This window comes from Triturus cristatus, chromosome 7 (assembly GCF_964204655.1).
Source record: "Triturus cristatus chromosome 7, aTriCri1.1, whole genome shotgun sequence".
NCBI lineage: Eukaryota > Metazoa > Chordata > Amphibia > Caudata > Salamandridae > Triturus > Triturus cristatus.
The window spans coordinates 1,637,735,451-1,637,759,260 of record NC_140590.1 but is presented as its reverse complement, the minus strand read 5'-3'; the positions used below and the strand labels follow the sequence as shown (position 1 = coordinate 1,637,759,260).

The window sequence follows — 23,810 nt, the reverse complement described above, 5'->3', positions numbered from 1 at the left end:
CAAATTTTTCAATGCAAAGTAAAGAACATTTTCTTTTGTGCAACATGTAAGACTGTAGCACAATTGCAGGCTGGTTGGCGATTATGAGGTTTTTGCTACAAAATTACATGATATTTTAGAGAAGCCATTTAAAATCGCCATTTTTCAAAGCAATTTAGGAATTAATTTAATTAATTCTTTCCAGTGAGGATAAAATCTGTTGTTCCTGACCTTGCACCAAAATCGGTGGCATTAGCCTATATGGCATGCCTCTAATTGTCAGTCATTTTAAGAGCACAACAGCATGTCCAGTACGTCCACAGTTGAAACCAAAAGCTTTACACTTGAGCACACATTATATAGCCACACAAATTGTGTAACCACGGGTGCAGTGTACTTTAACAGTGCCCATGTGGTTTGTGCGGCTCTACCATAGGTGAACTATGCAGATATAATAAGAAAAATATCATTCACTGATATGTATTAACTATCAAAAGTCCCTTATTTGTAAACAATTAAAGGAAATGAAACAATATGAATGTAATTTAACATAGCCAGTAATGCGTAATTACTAAAATTATACCAATTACTCCTGCGTGATTAAAATTTCCCACAGGCCTGCTTCTAAACGAACAAAGATGGATTTTCACTGAGGGCACTGTAAAAGAATTCAGAGCTCTTCACATGGAAAAACAGTGGGGCATATGTACAAGCCCCGATCGCCACTGGAACGTCACGTTTTGTGACATTCCCGTGGCGATAGGGGCCCTGCCTTACGTACAAAGCAGGGTTAAGCCGCTTAACGCTGCCTTGTACAGAAGGCACCCTTTCACGCTATGTTTAGCGTGAAAGGGGCATGCAGTGGGTGTTCCACCGCAACACCCATTGCATTTGACGCTGCCCCCTGTGTACAAGGGTGGCGTACATAGGAGGCAGCGCCAACATTAAGACCAGGAAAATCCTGGTCTTAAGATGGCAAAACGAGGAGAAATGCATTATTTCTCCTCACTTTTGCTTTTTTCCATGTGTGCTGCCTTGTGCCGCACACATGGAAAAACCAATATGCCATGGTTTGTTTATGTACAGTATGGTGTCCCTTCCTGTACATAAACAAACATTTTTAAAAAATGCCATTTTGTAACTTTCATGTGTGCTGCATAAAGCAGCACACATGAAAGTTACAAAATGGCATTTCAGTATTATTTATGTGCAGGAAGGGACACCTTCCTACACATAAACAATCCTCCCCTGCACGCAGACACCCTTGCACACTGGTGCAAGGGTGCCTGCGATGGCGCTAAGTTCTTAAACTTAGCGCCATCGCAGGGGGAAACGCAAGGCTGCATTACATTCTTGTGAATATGGTGCAGCCTTGCATTTCCAAAGTGGCGGAGTGTGTCGTTGAGCCCAAGAGGCTAATAACACGCTCCGCCACTTCATTGTACATATCGCCCAGTATTGTTTCTCTTCAATTGTAGGCACAACAATGATTACAATGCGAGTTTCTACTTGTTTGCGTTTCTGATCTGGTGGATACCAGGGGAAATGTTATCTAGGTCCTATTCTTGCATGTTTTGGGTTTTGGCATGACTGCACATCATTGGCATAACGATTTATAACTGTGGCCCACCACTTCTTTACAAAACTCATAGTCATCTTTGAGATCCAATTCAGAACTGACTGATAGCTGGACCACATTTCAGTCTCAGTAAGATGCTGCAGAGTGGAATCTAATGGTTTTATGTCCTTCTCTTATGCAGAATATACACAATGCATTAAGGGAAAGACACGAGGATTACCTTGACATGAGTTGCCTCTCTGCACTCCCAGGTTTCAGTAGGTTGGGGGAAAAGCCCATCAATTTGCTCTTGGCTTGTGCATTTAATTTCTAGATTTCATTCACTCAAGGATGTTAGCACAATTATAAAAAAAAACACAATTGATTCTTACCAGTCTGCTTCTCTTCTAAACATCTCTTTTATGTTCCTTTCTGCTGCTCAAATTGTAAGTTCCTGTTCAAGTCCTCATTCTGAGAAGCCTAGAAACTCATAAAGTGCTCTGTATTCCCGTGCAATTTTGGTCCAGGTTCTACCTGGTGAAAAATTGTGTAGGCAAAAAGTCAAGTAAGCGACTATGACCTGAGTTGGAATGCTAATGTGGGTTCAAATGGGATGTTGGCGTTTGGATCAGGATTTGTGGGCAACTCAGAAGAAGAGCCTTAGAGGGTTGTACATTTTGCATTTCTAGATTATTTTCATGGGACTTTCACTTATGCCCACACATTTCATATTTATAGGAATTGTGTCCAAATTCTGACAAAAGACTTATGTAGAAAAATTTTTCATCATCATATCATACTATGTAAATTTTACCACTTTTGCTACAAAATTCAGCATTGACCGGCATTGGTGACTGTCGCTGTTCATTCTTCACCCTCTTTAGTAGGTTGCTGTTCCCTGGTAGAGCTTTGCATTTCTTCTGCTAAAATTCAGCTTTTAATATGTATTACCATGTAACCCTATAACTATTTTGAATTTAGTGACACGGTCATTGCTCTCTTTCTATCACACTACTCTGGGATGGAGTTATTGTGGAGGTTCGAAGCTGAAATTTGGAGTGATTCAGAGAAGTCCAAGCCTATGTTGGTGAAGACAAAAGTTGGTTTTAGGTATCTGCCTATCAGGATAAACAGGACCTTTTAGGAGAAAACTCATCAAAGAAGTCATTGACACAATTGAATTACTCTTGTAACTGTAGTTTTCAGAATATTTATAAGAAAATGTAGGCAACAGGTCATTTACTTGTGTTTTTTGCATTGGGTCGAAACTTCCTACCCTGTTAAGAATGCTTTACACTGAATTTGAGTAGAGGCATTGCCAAACAATTCTGCATTGGGAGCAGTGCTTAGAACGGAAGATTCTGTAAATCAATAATAGATTAGGTCTACTCATAGCACATTAGTTTATTCTATTACTCATTCAATTACATTCAAAGAGCAAGATTATCTCAATTCTGGATTCATTCAGTAATGGTGCCCTATAAAGTTATTTTTGGCTCTTTCGTCTCTGTGACTATTATCAATCAATCAATCAAACATTTGTAGAGAGCACTATATACCCGTGAGGGTCTCAAGGCGCTGGGGGGGGGGGGGCTACTGATCGAACAGCCAGGTCTTGAGCAGCCTCCTGAAGGTCAGCAGGTCTTGGGTCTGTCGTAGACTCAGTGGGAGGGTGTTCCAGGTCTTGGAGGCGAGGTGGAAGAAGGATCTTCCACCGGTGGTTGTTCTTCAAATGCGCGGGACGGTGGCGAGTGCGAGGTCGGCAAAGCGGAGCTGGCGGCTGGGGATGTAGAAGGAACGTCGTCTGTTGAGGTATGCTGGGCCGGTCTTGTGGAGTGTCTTGTGTGAGTGGATGAGGAGCTTGAAGGATATCCTCTTGTTGACGGGCAGCCAGTGCAGGTTTCTCAAGTGGGGGGTGATGTGTTCGTGGCGTGGTACGTCGAGGATCAGTCATGCCGAGGCATTTTGGATGCATTGCAGTCGTTTGATGAGCTTGGTCAGGGCTCCTGCGTAAAGGGCGTTTCCGTAGTCGAGTCTGCTGCTGACGAGGGCCTGGGTGACTGTTCTTCTTGTATCTGTCGGGATCCACCTGTAGATCTTGCGGAGCATGCGGAGGGTGTTGAAGCAGGAGGAGGAGATGGCGTTGACTTGCTTGGTCATGGAGAGCGTTGAGTCGAGGATGATTCCCAGGTTGCGTGCATGGTTGGTGGGTGTTGGGGATCCCCCCAGTGCCGTCAGCCACCATGAGTCATCCCAGGCTGAAGGGTTGGAGCAGAGGATGAGGACCTCCGTTTTGTCCATGTTCAGCTTCAGTTGGCTGATCTTCATCCAGACGGCGACGGCCTTCATTCCTTCATGGAGGTTGGTTTTGGCGGTGATGGGGTCCTTGGTGAGGGAGAGGATCAGTTGAGTGTCGTTGGCGTAGATTATGTTGAGGTCATGCTGTCGGGGGACATGTGCGAGCGGGGCCATGTAAATGTTGAACAGTGTCGGGCTGAGAGTGGATCCCTGGGGTATGCCGCAGATGATCTCGGAGGCTTCGGATCGGAATGGGGGGGAGGCGGACGCTCTAGGTTCTGCCGGAGATGAAGGAGGTGGTCCATTCCATGGCTTTGTCTCGGATCCCTACGGTGTGGAGGCGTGCGCGTCATGTGCAGTGGCAGACGGTGTCGAAGGCAGCGGAGATGTCCAGGAGGACGAGGGCTGCGGTCTCACCGTTGTCCAGCAGGGTACTGATGTCGTCGGTGGCGGCGATGAGGGCAGTCTCGGTGCTGTGGTTGCTGCGGAACCCTGACTGGGAAGGGTCTAGGATTCTGTTTTCTTCGAGGTATCGGGTTAGCTGTCTGTTAACGATCTTCTCGATTACCTTGGCCGGGAACGGGAGCAGAGAGATGGTCCGGAAGTTCTTGAGGTCTCTAGGGTCTGCCTTGGGTTTTTTGAGTAGGGCGTTGATCTCGGCGTGTTTCCAGCTCTCTGGGAAGGCCGTGGTCTCGAGGGAGAGATTGATGACGTTGCGCAGGTGGGGTGCGATGGAGCTGCTGACTTTGTTGAAGATGTGGTGCGGGAATGGGTCTGACGGGGGGCCGGAGTGGATTGTGCTCATGGTCTTGATGGTGTAATCTATGCTCACGCTGTTCCAGGCAAGCAGGGGGTCGTAATCGATGGTGTGCGGAGAGTCTGTTGTGTTGCTGTCTGTTGGGGCTGTCTGGGTGTTGAAGCTGTCGTGGATGTGGATGTCTGCTATCTTGCGGTGGAAAAAAGTGGCAAGGAAGTCACACAGGGCTTGTGACAGCGGGATGTCGTTGGTGTTGGAGCTGGGGTTGGAGAGTTCCTTCACGATGTTGAAGAGCTCCTTGCTGTTGTGTGCATTGTTGTCGAGGCGGTCTTTGAAGGAGGTCCTCTTGGCAGTCCTGATGAGGTGATGGTGGTTGCGGATGGCGTCCTTGTGGGCTGCGTGGCTGTCTGGAGTCTGTTCGCTGTGCCATTTCTTCTCGAGTTTCCGGCAGGCTCGCTTGGAGGCTAGGAGTTCTGCAGTGAACCAGCTGGCCCTCTTGCTGGTGTCTCTGTGGGGGGGTTTCTACAGCAGGGAGAGGGTGTTGGCGCAGTCGTCGATCCAGCGTCTGAGGCTGTGGGCAGTGTCGTTGGTGTTGGAAGGTTCGGTGGGCGGGCTGAGAGCCAGGTTTGCGTTTAGTTGGTCTTCAGTGATTTTTTCTCCAGCAGCGGCGAGGGAGCTGTTGGGTGCGGTGGTGTGTGGTGGGTTTCTGGAAGGTGAAGTGGACCAGTGGTGGTCGGTCCAGAGGAGTTCGTGGTGTGGCTGAAGGAGACGTGGGGGCTTGCGGAGAAGATGGGGTCAAGCGGAGTGGGTAGGCGTTGTGCCGAGGTACCTCAGTCCAAGGTTGGCGAGGTTATCGATCAAGGTTGTCGAGTTGCTGTCGTTGTTCTCAAGGTGAAATTTCAGGTCTCCGAGGAGGATGTAGTCATGGAGGTCAGGGCGTGCATGCTGATGAAGTCGGCGATGGAGTCGCTGAACTGCGGTCAGGGTCCGGGCGGTCTGTAGACGAGGGTGCCTCTGAGGGTGGAGTTGGGGTCTGTGTGGATCTGGAAATGCATGTGTTCGGCGGTGCTGAGAGTGTCGTCTGATGCTATTCTTGTGGATGATGGCGATTCCTCCTCCGACTCCGTTAGTGCGGTCTCTGCGGCTGATCTTGTAGCCGTCTGGGATGGCTATGGCGATGTCGGGTGTGGAGGAGTCATTCATCCAGGTCTCTGTCAGGAAGGCGACATCCAGGGATGATGTGTCGAGCAGGTCCCAGAGCTCGACGGCGTGTTTGCGTGCGGATCGGGTGTTCAGGAGGATGCATCGGAGGTGGTTGAGGTCTTTCTTGGCGGGTTGTTCGGGGCTCTGAGGCTGGTGTAGCTGCAGTTTTGGCAGGTGAAGGGACCGTGTGTGCGTTTTGGGGTGGCCTTGAAGCAGGTGTGGGTCCATCCGGGGTTGAGAGCGTGGAGTGTGCTGGCATCGTGGCAGTGGTGGTCGTTGTGGCGGGTGCGGGGACCAGGGGTTCTGGCGCTGGGCGCGGTCCAGGTGCGGATGGGCGCAGACAGGCTTGCCTTAATCATGCCTTGGCCGCGTCAGCGGCGCGGCTGCGCAGTGGCCACCATATATGGGGATGTGGGAGGGAGGAGCAGCTGGGAAGCGGGAGGCAGGGGCAGCGAATGGGCAGTGAGGGGGTGGGGCCGCAGGGGACGCAGCGGCGGGAACGGGAGCGGCGAGGGCACTGAAGGCAACCGGGCACAAACAGGGGCAGCGAGGGGGAACAGAAGGCAAAAGATGGCATAGAATGAAGGGGCAACGAGGGGAACAGAAGGCAAGCAAAACGGGCACAAATCAGGGGCAGCGAGGGGGAACAGAAGGCAAAGGAGGGCACAGAATGAAGGGGCAATGAGGGGACCAGAGGGCAAGCAAAACTGGCACAATCAGGGGCAGCGAGGGGAACAGAAGGCAAAAGAGGGCACAGAAAGAAGGGGCAACGAGGGGAGCAGAAGGCAAGAAAATGGGCACAAATCAGGGGCAGCGAGGGGGAACAGAAGGCAAAAGATGGCACAGAATGGAGGGGCAACGAGGGGAGCAGAAGGCAAGAAAATGGGCACAAATCAGGGGCAGCGAGGGGGAACCAAAGGCAAAAGATGGCACAGAATGAAGGGGCAACGAGGGGAGCAGAAGGCAAGGAAACGGGCACAAATCAGGGGCAGAGAGGGGGAACAGAAGGCAATAGATGGCACAGAATGAAGGGGCAACGAGGGGAGCAGAAGGCAAGAAAACGGGCACAAATCAGGGGCAGCGAGGGGGAACAGAAGGCAAAAGATGGCACAGAATGAAGGGGCAACGAGGGGAGCAGAAGGCAAGCAAAACGGGCACAAATCGGGGCAGCGAGGGGGAACAGAAGGCAAAAGATGGCACAGAATGAAGGGGCAACGAGGGGAACAGAAGGCAAGAAAACGAGCACAAATCAGGGGCAGCGAGGTGGAACAGAAGGCAAAAGAGGACACAGAATGAAGGTAACAAGGGGAACAAGCAAAACGGGCACAGATAAGAATGCAGGCACAGGGGGGAGACAGGCAACAGCGGTCACAGACACCAGAAGACAGTATGGGCAGTACAAGGAAGACAGACAGACAGCGACAGAGATACAAACCTAAGGCCTACCACTGGCCACCAGGTATGAGGCGCAGGTGGTAGCCTGCGGGTGGAGGAGGGCCTCAACTTCAACTTCTACAGCAGTGGCAGCTGGGGCAGGGTCAGGACACACAGGCGGAGCTGTGTGGTGGGGGAGCGATCTACCAACAAGGTCAAGGGTCACCACGTTACATTGTCAAACTGGAATTTGTTTACATTTTCTTGTTGGGAAAATGTAATCTCTAACATCACTTGTAATACAATGTACTGACATAGGGTCTGATTTATATCTTGATGGTAAGAATACTCCATTGCAATGGCGATGAAGTATCCTTATCGCCAAGATAATGGTCCGCCCATCTGATTTATATACAGGTGGATCGTTGGTGTAACCATGGCTACTGTGTCTCTGCCATGGTTAGACCCTCCAACTGAGTCGGGCCATTGGAGAATTGGTTTTACGCCCATCCACCCAATTAGGATGGGGGAACGTATATCCGTCTTTGCTTTCACTGTCCGTCACTGCCAGGCAAACCCTGGTGGCGAGGCACAGTAAAAAATAAATAATGCCCCCATCAGCATAGGAGATTACTCCCATGGTCAGGGGGGGCATTATCGTTTTAATTTTCAACAAGAAAATCCAATTTCAGGATATTCTTTTTGAGAATTAAAAAAAAAGAGAAAACAGATTAGTGCAAGCACCAAACAGTGAAATGCACTGACAGGGACTGCTATGATGGCGGTGCCTGCCAATGCTTCATAAATGACCACCAGCTTGGCGGTCATTTATAAATCTGGCAAGTCGGGACCGCTGCCAGGGCGACAGAGCAATTTATTCCACTGGCCTGATAGAACAATGGCCCGACCGCCGATAACTAAATCAGGTATCAAGTATGGTGAAATTACTTGCAATCGTATCAGTGTTCATGTTTTAATTAATCGTTGACCAGTATTTAAATATTATGCTCTGTTCTGCAAACTCTTTGCGCATATTACTACCTATTTTTTTAAATCTTACAAACAAATTCTTATTTCATTACTCTTCAAGGTATAAAAGAAAACTCATTTTTATTGCTAGAAATGTTTACATGCCAAAAAACGTTATTGAATAAAGTAATCAGTTAAGCGGAAACATATTGACATTGGTTTTCTGAAAAATTACATTTATTTTTTGTCTGGAGTAGAAATTCAGAATTCTTTAGACACAGGGGGTGTTATGTAGTGATTGTTACTGTTTTCATATGTATTTTAGAGAGACGTCTAGTAAGCAAAATAATGAGATATACTGCATATCTCTAACTTTGTTAGGGTTATACACTATATCATTTTTTATAATATTAATGATTTAATATTTTAAGTCAGCCATTTAATTGCAATTTACTCACTTCTATCAATGAGCTAAAATGACTCAAAACCGTCTATCCATGTGCACAAAGCCACTAATAATTCTACATATGTACCCTCAACTCTTTACACCAGCTGGCCCCAAACTCTTAACACTGTTAGTCCATGTTCTGCTAACTCCTGCAACTTTTTGCTAAAATTTTTAACATTTCAGTCAAAGAGGCCAAAGCTTACTGACCCATTAGTCATGTGACTGGTGCTCTTCCCATTGTATGTGCCTTCAGCTTCCCACGCATGCCCTCCTCCCACTGTCTCAGTGATCCCTCAGCCACTCACATCGCCTATCTGCTCTAAGTGCCTCACATTGCCTCCTTATGCACACCCAGCTGAACAGTGTTGATCCATGTATCCTGAAACTTTCACAGTGTCTGTCCGAGAGCCCTAAGTTCATTATGTTGTCTAGCATAGGTCTACACCCCTTATCCTGCCTGTCCATGTCAGTGGTGGCTGGCATGCACCGAGAGTAGTGAGGCAGGGGTGGCACAAAAAATAAATATACAGACTTACCGTTCTAACGTAGAGCGCAATGTCCTCCTCCCTTCTGTGTCTTCCGGAAGCTCCGGATGCAGGAAACTGCACTACCCAATCCAGGTGCTGCTCTCACAGCAAGAGAGCCGCACCAGGATTGGATAGAGCAGGCTCTCTCAGCGCTTCTAAGAGCACTGGAGGCCTGCGCCTTCCCTAACCTAGCTGCCAAAACAGCTAGGTTAGAGAAGTTCAAAATGCGCATTTCTGGCTGGCCGTCCCAAGATGGCCGGCCAAAGAGGCAAGCGCATTTTGAAGTGCACAACTCCCCGCTGCTGCCATTCAGCAGTAGTGACCCCACCTCTAGTTTGTGACGGGTGGTTGAAAAATAAAATGGTAAGAAATAAGCTTTTAGTTTACCATTTTATTTTTCAACTCGGGGTCTTGTGAGGCGCTGCTCCGCTGCTCAGATGGAGGAGCCACTTCTGGTCCATTGTCCCAATCCTACCCCACTCTGCTGTGCTCCTGTCCCAAGCTTATCACTCTGCCTGCTCGTGAGACACACAACTTTTGCATTCTGTCCCCCAAACTAATGTTCCTCACACTTTCTTTGCCCTATCTGCCGCACCTTGTCTGTCCACGTGCCCCAAAATGTCCTTATCTTCTGTGCATTCGCTGTTTTCGTCAGTTTAAGAACACTAAAAGGCACCTGATGCTTCCATTTTTCGAAACTGGCACATGTAAAAGATGAACCCCATGATCACAGCTGACTCCATGGTCACAGATGACTCCATGACGGGTAGTCACAATACTTTGAGCCCTTCAATTTCATTTTTGCATAGAATTTTAACTGTGTTCCTATTGGTTCAACTTAAGTCTAGCTGTGGGATTGCATCAGTTTTTTCAATTAAATCCCAGGGCTGGAAACATAGTGCCGCTGTCGTATGGAACCAAGTCTAAAGCCATCATGAACTCTTATAGACATGCTTTAGTTTTGACATGTGCATCTCTTGGGCAGGATGCTTGCTGCTTTGCCTTACCTGACGATGACAAACATGACAGCGCAGTTTCCCACCAGTCCCAGCACACACACAATGAGGTAGACGATCACAATGGTGAGCTTGATGCCAAGGGGCAGGAAGGTGTCGGAGGTGGAGTTGAAGTACCAGCCGCTCGGCAGGGCGCTCAGGTTCATCGCCGAAGAGTCGTTCAGAAGATTGCTCAAGTAGGACGCCTCGAAAGACGGAATGGGGAAATGGGTGTCCATCGTGGGGTCTGCTTGGCAGGAGCGCCTGGAACACAAGAGGCGGTGAGATTGTGAGTAGGAGGATGTATGGGTCACTTTCACAACTGCCTAGAAAGACTGTCAGGGATCCAGCAATGAATAGCCTACCAGGTCTGGTCTGACCTGGGAATGACTCAGCACCAGTCATGTGGACTTTTGAAGGGAATACGTCTGCCATTTGCCTGACTCTGCCACAACCTCACCATCTTTCAGGGAGTTATCTCTGTCTGTTGACAAATCAACATATTGCCAAGACCCATCCAGTCCGCTCTCTTTCCTCCATGCAGCCACATTCTTTGATCCAACTCATCTTAAACTCAGCATTTACTCTATATCTGCCACCCCTGCCTTGCATCTGTTCAATTCCCATATACAATTACAATTCCTTTCATGACACCTTGCCCGTGCACCAAATGCTGTATGCATTTCTTAAGTTAATGCATCATGCCTGACTTTTTCACACTTTCTCAGTGAATACAAAAGTACATATTTGCACGTTGCATACGTTTTCGTGAGAAAATGTTGCACATCTCAGTAGCTCTTAATGCTCCTTCTGCTAAACTGCATCTTTTGCACATGTGGTCTCCAGAACTCAACATGATACTCTAATTGTTGCCTCTAGAAATATGCAGAATAAATGTAAGAGAACTCACCAATGGTTTTTCTAAAGGCAAACCCTAGCTCTAATGAGCTGTCTGGGATGTTTAGACCTCTTGCCTCTGGCAGTATGCCTCCGGGCTTCCTGAGGGTGACGTTTTCGACATGCATTCCCATTAAAAAGATATCAGAGATTTCACACATTTAATTAATAGTATTTATAGTAATATCGCATATGCAGCAAAAATATGCTGAAGAAATCCTCTCAATCACCAACAAGGGTTAGGAAGAAGTAAAATCAAGGTAATACACATATAAGAGCATCCAGCGACCAGTAGCACAATATGAGGCCGGTGTTGCTGAATTAGGTTTTGTGGCGCAGATTTACAAGAAAGTGACGCATCTGTAAAGATGCATGACTTTCCCTGCGCCACCATTAGAAACCCTTGCGCCACTATGGATGCGCCGTATTTACAATATGGCGCAGCATGGCGCAACGATTGACAGATTCGTCAGAAATTCGGACACATCTGTTGACGCAAAAGTCACGCATTGCTGGAGTCGTGTCACAAGCACGACGCAACTCCAGCAATGCAGGAGGAGGCCTATCCTCATTGTGCTGTGTCACTCCTTACACCTGCTTCAAGCAGGCGTAAGAATTTGACGCAGTGGCGTCCTAAAAGTGACACAGTGAAATCTTGTAGATTTCACTGCGTCACGTTTACGAGGCTTTCCTGCGTAGGTACGCCCACCCTGCATACATTATACCTGATGCAGGTATAATGTGACGCAGGGCTTTACAACATGACGCATCTCCCTAGATGTGTCACGTTGTAAATGGGCCTAATTTTTACGCTGCTTCTGCGTCACAAAAAGTGACGCAACAGCGGCGCAAAAATGGCGCAAGGGGCTTGTAAATCTGCCCCTGTGTTGTATGTACCACATTGCAAATGCTGCTTAAATTAACGTTTGTTTCTCTTCCATGTCTTTGACTGAACCTGTGTGAGTTTCTCTACTTTTCAGCATTGCTTGCTCGACAAACTCACGAACACATGAGCAATGGAGTAGCTAGAAAGTTAACCCCCCCCCCCCAATTCGATCCATATGATCAGGTGAATAAACGGAGTAAGCGCTATTCACTTTAGATAGTCCCTTCCTCGCACCTTCTGTCCATCTACCTCTCCATCCTTTGAGCCTTTTCATGGATTCATCTGTCTTTTTATCCACCCATCCATTCATCCTTTCACCATGCCAGCCATCCATCCTTTCATCATGACAGGCTTCTATCCATCCTTCCACCCTAATACTCACATTTCCAACCATCCATCAAATATTTTTCACCCAGCTACAGATACACCCCCCTTTTATCAATCCACCAATGTATCTGTTCATCCATCCATTCAGATGCCCTTTCATCTATCCACCCATTCATTGAGCCACTTCTTTTGGTCCATTCATGGACTTGCTGTTGACCCTTTCATCCACCATTCTTTTCACCCCGCATCCATCCTTTCATCCCTTTGACCCTTCCTTCTTGTCACAGTTTGTTCCATATTTTCATGTATTTTCTTTCACTCTTCTTTCCAGCCCTCTTTCTCCCTCTTTTTCTCTTCATTTCTTAGCTGTGATTAACTTTGAATCCATATCTTGTGTTATCATTTTCACTTACTTTTGTTTTTTAAGAGCTTTTGTTTTGAGAGCTGCAGAGAGGAAAGGCTATAAATAACTGCATGTGTCAACAGCCGCCCTCCCCAGCTAGAGCTGCAAAAGCAGGGGCTTCAGGGCGCCACTGCACATGAGCATTGGATTTGTAAGATCAGAGACGAAATATGACAGGGAGATTTGCCCTCCCATTTTGAGTCAGATGAACCATCATCCCAATGGGGACACCATCCCAGTGATCTTGAGAGGCCCAGCATTCCTGCACCGAGATATTGCAATGGAAGTATCTGGTCTAACATTATGAGGTGGAAAAATGTGTTCAGTAAAATCACTGGGGCTCTAGGAGAAAGGTAATAAGCATGTGCTCCCACCGCCCCAACACCCCCTCCCCCCCCCAGTGCCAGAGGAGCATGCAGCGTCCCACAGAAGCTCCAGAGCCTGCCCTGAACCACTCCCCACAGTCCACATCACTGTTACTCTGAGATGATGATAAATGTGATAGAACATTAGGAAAAGAACCTGGTGATATATATCTGACTGGTTATTCCCCATTCTGAGGAGTCTACCTCATGATAAGCTGAATTAGAGGTAGAGCTACTGACAGGATGGGTATGTCCAACCCAGGAATCCTAACACAGGGCATCTTGTAAAGAGGACCTTGCAATGTCTGCTCACGGGGGAGGGGTGAAGATTCTTGAAGCAGGTCACGGCATCAAAAGAAGACAGCGATGTATGAGTATGAGCGCGTGAAGCAAAGCGAGAGGGCCCCTACTAGAGATGCATGGTAGAGTGGTGAGTATTTGCAGTTTGTCTGTCCCAAAAAAAGCGTTGTGTATGTGACCTGTCAACAAGTAGGACCTTTGAGTATTTGCACAACCTTAGCACAACGAAGCGCACTGCGGCACAAAGGCAATCCACACATGCCTTGCAAGAGATGTATACTCGAGATAAACCCTCCAGTGCAAATCTGAATGCAAGGGGACCTCCAAAGGGAAAGCAAAGCCATGAACTATATGGAGCTTTCTTGCAATTGCAGATCTTAAAAAGAAGAATACAGAGCCATATTCCGCCTGGCCCTTGTTTGCGCCAGGTTTACTGTGGCCTTAGTATTCCATGCAAAGCCACTTCACACGATATTTGTTGATCTCGCTTGGGTGTTTGTGCTTTCACACTCCTTATGTTCCTTTGCATAAACAGAAGTGCAAAACGATTTTAGTGCAGAGCGTCTTCAAATTTCAGCACAAAAAAGGTTTTGCAAAGTGAAGTTGATCAACTTTGCAAAGCCAGGCCATGTTTTGCGAGAGTGCCCGAGCTGGGATATAGTAAATCTAGGCCTAGCTGCAACTTCCCCTTTACTCTAACATTCTGTGGCAAACTCTAGAAACTAATGTCAGCATACCAATGCCAGCCTGGCAGGGTACTATCAATGCATGGGCACCTGTTGTTTCTGGTTTACAATCTCACTCTTATTGAAAAGACTGTTCTTATGCTATACAATGAGTGTGTCCCCTATACACATTTCACGCTCAGTATTTAAAAATCCTATTGAACTTTTCAATGATTGCGCTGCAAAAGCATAATGTTTAATGTTCTTTTAATGCTGAGCAGACGAAAGGATCTGGAGCCATAGAAGACACAGGGTCTACCTTGCATGCTGTCAGGCACAATTGTGGATTAAGAGCTGAACTCATTTTAGAGACCCCAACAAATAGAGAACAGCTCAGCTCTTAGTGTACCCTCTAATGGTTTTCAGAAGTAAATCAAACACTTCGGTGCACGTTAGAAGGAATAGCTGCAATACTCCTTGCTACCCAGGCCTGTCAAAAGAGCTCCTTATAGAAAGAAATATAAAACAAATGTTTAATTATAGAAAATTCAATCAAATTAGAGGTACATTTGACTAAACTATTATTTAGCAAAAGTCCATTCCATGGAATTAGCATTCTTCTTCAGAGATTTTCTATTTACTCTTTCATAATATTGACAAGTCAAGTCTCCAGATAGCAGATAATCATTATTTATTTTAGCAATACTACAAGCCAACGTGTTTCGCTCCACTAGGGACCTTCGTCAGGGCTCCATTGTTAATCAAACAAAACGGCTTCCATCTTTAAGCATGATATTCCATTGCATTTATAGAGCGCGCGGCTACCACCAACTGTGGTGTGCCAGCGCTAAGCGGATACAATAGAGAAGGAAGAAAAAAACAAAAAGAAGGGGGCAGCTAAGGAAGATAAAAAAATAGCCAGGTTATCCATTAATCAAATCACAACGCAATGGACGTGTATATGGTGATTGCTGGCATAGCGTGACATACTAATATTAGGGCACTCACCCTCATTGGCTTCTTTGCCCGTAAAGATTTCACAATAATTATATATTTTATAACAAAGCGTGATGAATGGATTTCGTATATAAAGATGGAAGTCATATTCATTTGCTGGATAAAGGAGCCCTGAAGGTCCAGTGTAACGAAACACAGTGGCTGGGTGTATTGGTAAAATATGGAGTGATCATCAGCTATCTGGGGTGTTGACTTGCCAACATTATGAAAGAGCAAAAAGAAAGAACTCTGAAAAAGAACACAATTAATTCTATTGAATGGACTTTTGCTCAAGAAAACCTTACCTCTAGTTTGGATTTTCTATTACAAAGAAATCATTTTACAGACTGCTTTTTTTTGGGTTATATCACTCAGGAATGTTCAGCCTGCATGGCATGTGGCATCAAGGTGTAGTGAGAATCTTTCTTAATTTAGGACCTGTCACTCCCCTAACAATAAATGTGTATGACGAGATTTGCACAGAGGACAAAGGGAAGGAAAGCAAACCTCTGACTGCCCCTATGGCTCTCCCAGATTCGTCCTCATCAAATGACACTCATAACCACTTGGGAGGGGTTCTTCCTGGCCTAAGGGAGATAATATAAGTCAACATATCTGGAAAGAGAGTAGATGCTGGCACATTATCTGGTCAATAAATCGATGATACAAAGCAACAAGAGAAAATGACAGGCCAATAAGGCACTTTTCAAATGTTTGTTTTAGCGGCTTCGAACTTGGTTGCCAAGGTAACCGCTGTGGCCTTGGGCTGCTCATCTCCTCCCTTGGGGCCTTAGGTGGCCTGGGTATGGAAGAAATGACAGCTTTTTGTTTATAATTTGTGGAAAGGGGTCCATTGAATAAATAGCTCACAGGAGTGTGCGAAACAGCTCAATTTTTTGATTGATTGAGAAAGCACTTGTATAGCGCAGTGTCACCAGGCACACGAAATACTCATAATGTGATTTTTATGAAAAATACGGAAACATGCAAACTACACTTGGGTACTCAAATCAATTCAAAGAAAACTTTATTTGGCTAACATAGGCCGTAAAAGCAGATAAAACACACAATAAATGAATACTAAAACTGATCGTTTTATAATATTAAAGGGACAGGCCAATATTTAATAAACCTATGTCAGACAATCAGGAGGTATGTTACTCAATCAATCAATCAGAACATTTGTAAAGGGCACTACTCACCCGTAAGGGTCTCAAGGCGCCGGGGGGGGGGGAGGGGGGTGCTGCTACAGCTCGAATAGCCAGGTCTTGAGTAGCCTCCTGAAGGTTAGTAGGTCCTGGGTCTGCCTTAGGAGGATGTGGAGGGTGTTCCAGGTCTTGGTGGCGAGGTGGGAGAACGATCTGCTGCCGGTGGTTGCTCTTCAGACGGTGGCGAGGGTGAGGTCGGCTGGAGCGGAGCTGGCGGTTTGGGGTTTAGAAGGTGAGTCATCTGTTGCGGTATGCTGGTCCTGTGTTGTGGAGTGCCTTGTGTGCGTGGGTGAGGATCTTGAAGGTGATCCTCTTGTTGACGGGAAGCCAGTGCAGGTCTCTCAGGTGGGGTGTGATGTGGCTGTGGCGAGGGATGTTGAGGATCAGGCGTACAGAGGCGTTCTGTATGCGTTGTAGTCCTTTGTTTGGCCGAGGCTCCTGCGTAGAGGGTGTTTCCGTAGTCCAGCCTGCTGCTGACGAGGGCCTGGGTGACCGCTCTTCTTGTTTCGGTGGGGATCCACCTGTAGATCTTGCAGAGCATGCGGAGGGTGTTGAAGCAGGAGGAGGAGACGGCGTTGACTTGCTTGGTCATGGAGAGTGTTGAGTCGGGGATAAACCCCAGGTTGCGTGGGTGGTCGGTGGGTGTCGGTGCTCCTCTCTGTGCGGTCGGCCACCAGGAGTCATCCCAGGCTGAGGGGGTGGAGCCGAGGATGAGGACCTCCGTCTTGTCCGAGTTCAGCTTCAGACGGCTGTTCTTCATCCACTCGGCGATGGCCTTCATTTCTTCGTGGAGGTTGGTTTTGGCGGTGATGGGGTCCTTGGTGAGGGAGAGGATCAGCTGGGTGTCGTCGACGTAAGAGATGATGTCGAGGTCGTGCAGTCGGGCGACGTGGGCGAGCAGTGCCATGTTGACGTTGAACAATGTCGGGCTGAGGGATGATCCTTGGGGTACGCCGCAGATGATCTCGGAGGCTTCGGAACGGAAATGGGGAAGCGGACACTCTGGGTTCTGCCGGAAAGGAAGGAGGTGGTCCATTCCAGAGCCTTGTCTCGGATCCCTGCGTTGTGGAGGCGTGTGCGTAGGGTGTGGTGGCAGACAGTGTTGAAGGCGGTTGATAGGGCCAGGAGGATGAGGGTTTCGCCGTTGTCCGGCACGGCTCTGATGTCATCAGTGGCGGCAATGAGGGCAGTTTCGGTACTGTGGATGCTGTGGAACCCGGACTGGGATTGGTCCAGGATGTTGTTCTCCTCGAGGTAGCGGGTCTGTTGTCTGTTGACGATCTTCTCGATGACCTTCGCCGGGAACGGCAGCAGGGAGATGGGCCGGAAGTTCTTGAGGTCCTTCGGATTCGCCTTGGGTTTCTTGAGTAAGGCGTTGATCTCGGACTCAGGAGGTGAAAATATTAGACTTTGAGCAGACCTATCGGGCACAAGATAGTACAGTATATATATATATATATATATATATATATTACCTACTGGCGGTCGCCAGTAGGTAGTTATAGTTAGGACCACGTTTCCATAGGAAATCCGCAACATTCTATTTTGAATAACTTTTGCGCCGGTCGACGAATCCTTGCGAATTTTTCAAAATAGGTGGGGCGCTACGCTCCGCTCCTACCCTGAAAGTCTCGGGGGGAATCGTCAAACGGGGGCTGAGATAAAAGGGGGGTCCCAAAACGCGTTTTTCCCATGCATTTTTCCATAGGACCTTTAGACACAGCTACAGCCCGAACGGCTGAACAGAATTACTTGAAATTTGGCAGAGAGGTAGTCCTCAGGTCAAGGAAGTGCCTTTTGTAGGTTTGGTGTAAATCTGTTCAGTAGATTCTGAGAAAATAGCCTTTAAATCAATATATATATCTGAGCCAGCTTACGGTGCGCTTACGGTGCGCTTACCGTACGCGTACGGTGACGTGCGCGAGCGCGATTCTGATTGGCTGTTAGATCTTAGTAAACATTCGAATCAGTCGAAACCAGGAAGCGGCGGCCGCCATTTTCTCTCTCGCACGCAGAGTGTGGAATAAAAAACAAAGGACAAAAACATGTAAAGCGGCTGTTTAGACAGCTCCAAAGCACCTAGCCATGATTAGGGAGTCCCCAAAGATCCCCCAAGGCCAAAAACGTAATTTTAATTTTTTCGATAATTTCGCCGATTAAGCTTACCGTACGCGTACGGTAAAAAATTATTAAAAAAAAAAAAAGTATCCACACTCTCCCCACCCCATGTGCAAATGGTGCCCGAAGGGCACTATTTGTGCATGGCATATTTTATATTCGAAAAAGTAAAATATTACCTTTCACAACGAAGCGCATCATATGTCCTCCATGTGCGCACGGTGCGCGAAGCGCATCGTGCGTATATGGCCCATCTAGCGTAACGTGGGCACGCGGTGCGCGTAGCGCACCGCGTGCCCACCGTGCGTGCATGGCACTAACTGCGTAAAGTGGGCGCGCGGTGCGCGAAGCGCACCGCGTGCTCACTGTGCGCGCACGGTGCGCGAAGCGCACCGTGCGCGCACGGAAAGAACTGCGTTAAGTGGGCGCGCACGCCACGAATGGCGTAAAGTAACTTAGCATTTAAAAAAACGTACAAATTCACTGAAAAAAACATAGGTTTCACACACGTTATAGTTAGGAATTAGCATTTAAAAAACCTTGCAAATTCACTGAAAAAACCATAGGTTTCACACATGTTATAGTTAGCGGAAATTTTACTGATAAAAAACCAATGAAATTCCCCCGTTATAGTTAGTGCAGGAAACTATAACTCACGCGACCGCAATCTTCTGCTGATGACATATGTGTCTTTATGAAAAAAAATATTTGTAATATATGTATAGCTAAAAATTTATGGAAGAAGACATGGGCAAATAAGTGTCTAAATACAGTATTAGCATCAGCAGAGGATTGCGGTCGCGTGAGTTAAAGTTTCCTGCACTAACTATAACGGGGGAATTTCATTGGTTTTTTAGCAGTAAAATTTCCGCTAACTATAACATGTGTGAAACCTATGGTTTTTTCAGTGAATTTGCAAGGTTTTTTAAATGCTAATTCCTAACTATAACGTGTGTGAAACCTATGGTTTTTTCAGTGAATATATATATATATATATATATATATATATATATATATATATATATATATATATACATACATACATGTATATATATACATACATATATATATATATATTCGATTATACACAGCAGCAAGGAGTGTATCATCATGACACGCTAAAAGTGTACTAATACTTTCGTTCAAGAAATTGGAATTGTACACCATTTGTTTTTTAGAATTTCAGTGCAATAATCATGATGGTATTTGGATTTTTTAATACAATTTGGTACAGCAGGCATTTTTAGCTTTTTACAAAACCAACTTTGGTATGTTGTAATAGATTTTAAATGTTGTTTACCTTTTTTCAATATGAATTTTTAATACCATGATTTTGAGTATATATGCATTGTTTATTACTATATTTATACATTTATGTATTTATTGTGATATTTATTTCAATGTGTATTTGCACTCAGTGAACCTCTTGCTATATGGAATTTAGTAACTCTTCAATTTCCATGCATTGTTCACCTTAGTCAATCACGTTACTTCCTGCACTGTCACTTTAAATGTTGACCACTTTCGAAGCAACGCGTCATGTGATCAAGGCCCGAGTTGGGGTCGAAACGCGTCATGGCGGATATGCTCGGCACTCAATAAACACTTACTCAAATTGCACCAAGAATCTTGGGTCCGCTCTTCGTCTTTCCTGCAAGGAATTGGAGCAGCTGAGCAGCTGTTTGAGGCGAATCCTATGACATATAGATATATGTATATATATATATATATATATACATATATATATATATTATCCAAGAAAGAAGTGACTCAAACAGATAGATTCACCAAAGAACAAAAATATATTTCCTCTACAATGTTTCAGCTTCCGCCTTCCTCAGGTAGTACAGGATGGTTTGCTCTGTGGCTGCACAGTTGACATAGCTGAATTTTCAAAAAGCATCATGAGTGAAGATTCCATTTGGAATGTGGAATCAATGCATATATATACCACTAGACTAATACAGTGAAATTTCTAAAACAACTCCGCTAAAAGGCACTGAATTTCAACAGGAAACAGAAACGAAGACTAGCACCCTTATGCATTTGGCAATTATTTCCTGTGTCTTAACTTGGTTATCAACTGTATAAGAACTGGATGCCAGGAAAGCCTTGAATACAAAAGTCTTGCGAGATACCCCCACAATGTATCTTCCATATCATTTCTATAGGCATTATGTGAACGTTGCTGGTGCAGAACGCATGCAATTCCACAATTCCCCCAAAGTATGTTATGCACCATTGGGTGAAAATGTTGAGAAAAAAACGCTAAAATGGTGTGAACTAAAAGAAAACCCAACGACTGGGACTCATGCAATGCTAAACCCTTGTACAACAAACATTCACCTGAGATTGTCCATGATGCTCGGTGTCAATTATGTGCACCAGGCTTTCAAAAGATGTCAATGAGCGAAGGATACTGTGCTGCAGGAAGGTTAAGAAAATGTAATATCATGGAATCTGATTCACCAAATTGCCAGGTGCAGCGGCAGTAAGATCATGAGACTTTGGACCCCTGGCAACATCATAAGGTGGACCTCATGCCCCACCCTTACCACCCTGAGAGCCTTTGAACTCTTGCTGAGGGGTTAGAGGGGGACAAGGAGAGGAAAGAGGAGAGAACAGACAGAATTCTTACATTTCTGGAGACTTTATCCTCCTGCTTCATCCAGGTATGAGGGGAACAAAGCGCTGTGGTTGGTATACCAACTGGCATGCCTAGGGTACTGGCTGTCAGCCTTGGCTGCGCTTAATAACTTGACATAGGTGAAGGAAGGGTGTTAGCTCTGTCAGCCTTAGGGTGTTCCTTCCCCAAAGATTTTGCCCTAATCCTGCATATTTTTCTGATCTCGTTTCTGTTGTTCTTATGACTCTTTACCACTGCTAACTATTGCTAAAGTGTGAGTGCTTACTCCTTAAACCATGGTATCATTGGCTTATCCTCCAAAATGGTATATTTAATTTACTTACAAGTCACTAGTAGAGAGGTACTGCATGTACCCAGGGCTGGTATATTAAATGTTTCTAAACAATTGGAGAGAGCCTGAGCCTTACGTTATTTATAAACGTTATTCAATTCACGTTGGAGTCAAACACATTACTTTTGTTTGATCCGGTATATTCCGTATACCTTTTTATTAGATTTTTTTTTTGTTTTTACTTATACATTTAGGCATGAAAAAGATGAGAGTCCCCTTACTAAATGCCCGGATTCGAAACGCGTTGGCATAAGACATAAACACGGAGGAATGAAAAATGAAATTCCAGTCTGCAAACCAAGAGAATTTTCCTTGTTATAGACAATGCAGTATTCCCTGTGTGATTTTGGATACCTGACATAGACATTTTAGACAGTCTAGGATCAGTATTACAGTACACCACTTGGTTCAAGAGTATTAATGTATCGGATGTTTTTCAATGTAATTTTATGTTTTACAGTAATGTTTTGTATTTATGTGTGTTCACAAAGTGTTCAGTTCCATAAAGGCAATTGTAATGATTGAATTATGAATGTATATAACTTAGATATGACTAGACTCTTGTCTTTTTCATGCTTAAATGTATAACTAAAAACAAAAAAGAAATTCAAATAAAAAGGTATAAAGAAAATACCGGATCAAACAAAAGTTATGTGTTTGACTCCAACGTGAATTGAATAACGTTTATAAATAACGTAAGGATCAGGCACACTCCAATTGTTTAATACGTATTTACGGCCCAGCCTGCGCCTTGTCCCTTGGGCCTAACTCCCATTGTTATCGTCTAATGGGCCTGCAGCACTTGTTGTGCCACCCACTTAAATAGCCGTGCAAACCTGTCTCAGGCTGCCATTGCAGCCTGTGTGTGCGGTTTTAAAATGCCATTTCAACCTGGCAATACAAACCTTTTGCCAAGCCTAAACCTTCTTTTTTAATACATATAAGCCACCCCTTGGGTCCGCCCCAAATAACCTACGGGGTAGAGGGAAATGTTTAAAAAACATTTTACATGTCCTGATAAAGAAAAACTTTAAATTCGTTTTTCACTATTCCAAGACCAACCTCTCCAGTGGGATAACATTGGAGTTACCTTATTACAGTTAATAAGGATATCTTCCAAATGGGAACACAAAACAGTTGCTGTTTGGTGTCCTTGGAATTGTATTGCCTGGATGGGCCATTACTGGCATGGTGGGAGGGTGGAGCTGGGCACAGCCCTACTTACACCTGAATAGGCTGTGTCCTGCTTTCACACAAAGGATTGCATACCCTCTGTAGTTCGTCTGGAGCCAGGGCAAGGAATCTAGGAAACCTGAGCACTTCAAAGGAAATCCTTTAGAAATTTGTCCCACCACAAAGAAGGCATCAGGTGTAAATATTAGACCTCAGACACCAACTCTCAAGTACTCTTCTGGATATGTGGAAGACTCTTCCAGGAAGAAGGACTAATGTGCTTCCCAAAGGACTACCACTCTGATAGACTTCTGCCCTAAAGGACTGCTGCCTGCTATGCTGACCTGCTGCCTTCTTTCCTGGCTGAGAAGGACTGGACCTGCAACCTTCACCCAGGACCACCAGAGTGACTCCAAGAGCTAGTCTCTTTCTACCAGCACCTGGACTCTGCAAGTGGTGCCACCGCAGTTCTGGACCCTAGGAAGTTGGCCTGAAGGTGCTTTTCCAGCCCATCTGGGGATCCAGCAGAACCAAGGCATCTCCTCTGCTGCACAGTGCAAGCCCTAAACAGAACCAACACATCACCTTTGAGGCAAGAATCCTTCCAGCGCTAGGACTTCGCATCTCTACCTAGCAGCCCGCAACCTCATTGCAACCACTACTGCATATGCATCCCCTAACTAGGCCTTCTCATCACAAGCCCCTTGTCGACGGCAGCCTTGATGATGTCACAGGTCTTTGCATTGCAAACTCTGCAGTTTTTCAGCAATCAGCCGGTGTGCAATGCATCTTCGACTCAGGACTTCATATCGCAAGCTCCCCCTCATCGACAGCCTCCTCAATGATGACACAAGAGCTCGTATTGCAGCCTCGCAATGAATTTCGGACCAGGACCTCACATTGTCTCGACTATGCGATGCATCCTCAATGCAGAACCTTGCAGCTTCCTGAAACCAGGATTTAAGGTACTCTTGTTCAGTGGGCCTAACTGGGTCCCTGTAGCTGACCCGCACTCTTTCTCAGTTGGCCTGAACTCGTGACTTTGTCCCAGTTTGGTACAACCAGGTATCCACAGTTGGCGCTTTGTGCTTTTTAGCGCTATTTTGACTTAAGTTTGTTTAATTGCATATCTCCGCTTCCACTGGTTGGATTTTTGTTTTTTTGCTCTTGTTTTATTTATTAAAGCTTACTCCATTTTTCTATTCTAATCCTGTAGGATTCTTCTTGTGCTGTGTTTTCATTTTATCACTGTTTGAAGTGTTGCACATACTTTACACATTGCCGCTAAGTTAAGCCTGACTGCACTGTGCCAAGCTACCAGAGGGTTGAGCACAGGTTAAGATGGGTATGCTTGTGGCTTCACCCTGTCAAGGATTGTGGTTCCTG

The 23,810-nt window shown here is 45.9% G+C and overlaps 1 protein-coding gene across 1 annotated transcript in view; it reads right to left on the bottom strand.

Moving 5' to 3' along the window:
- The window catches only part of OPRL1 (opioid related nociceptin receptor 1), a 209,840-nt gene that overhangs the window by 115,204 nt on the left and 70,826 nt on the right, over positions 1-23,810 (bottom strand). The window contains exon 2 of the mRNA XM_085614608.1: positions 10,121-10,372. Coding sequence (XP_085470734.1) covers positions 10,121-10,347 — 227 coding nt within the window. The 5' untranslated portion in view covers positions 10,348-10,372. The remainder of the gene's footprint in view (positions 1-10,120; positions 10,373-23,810) is intronic.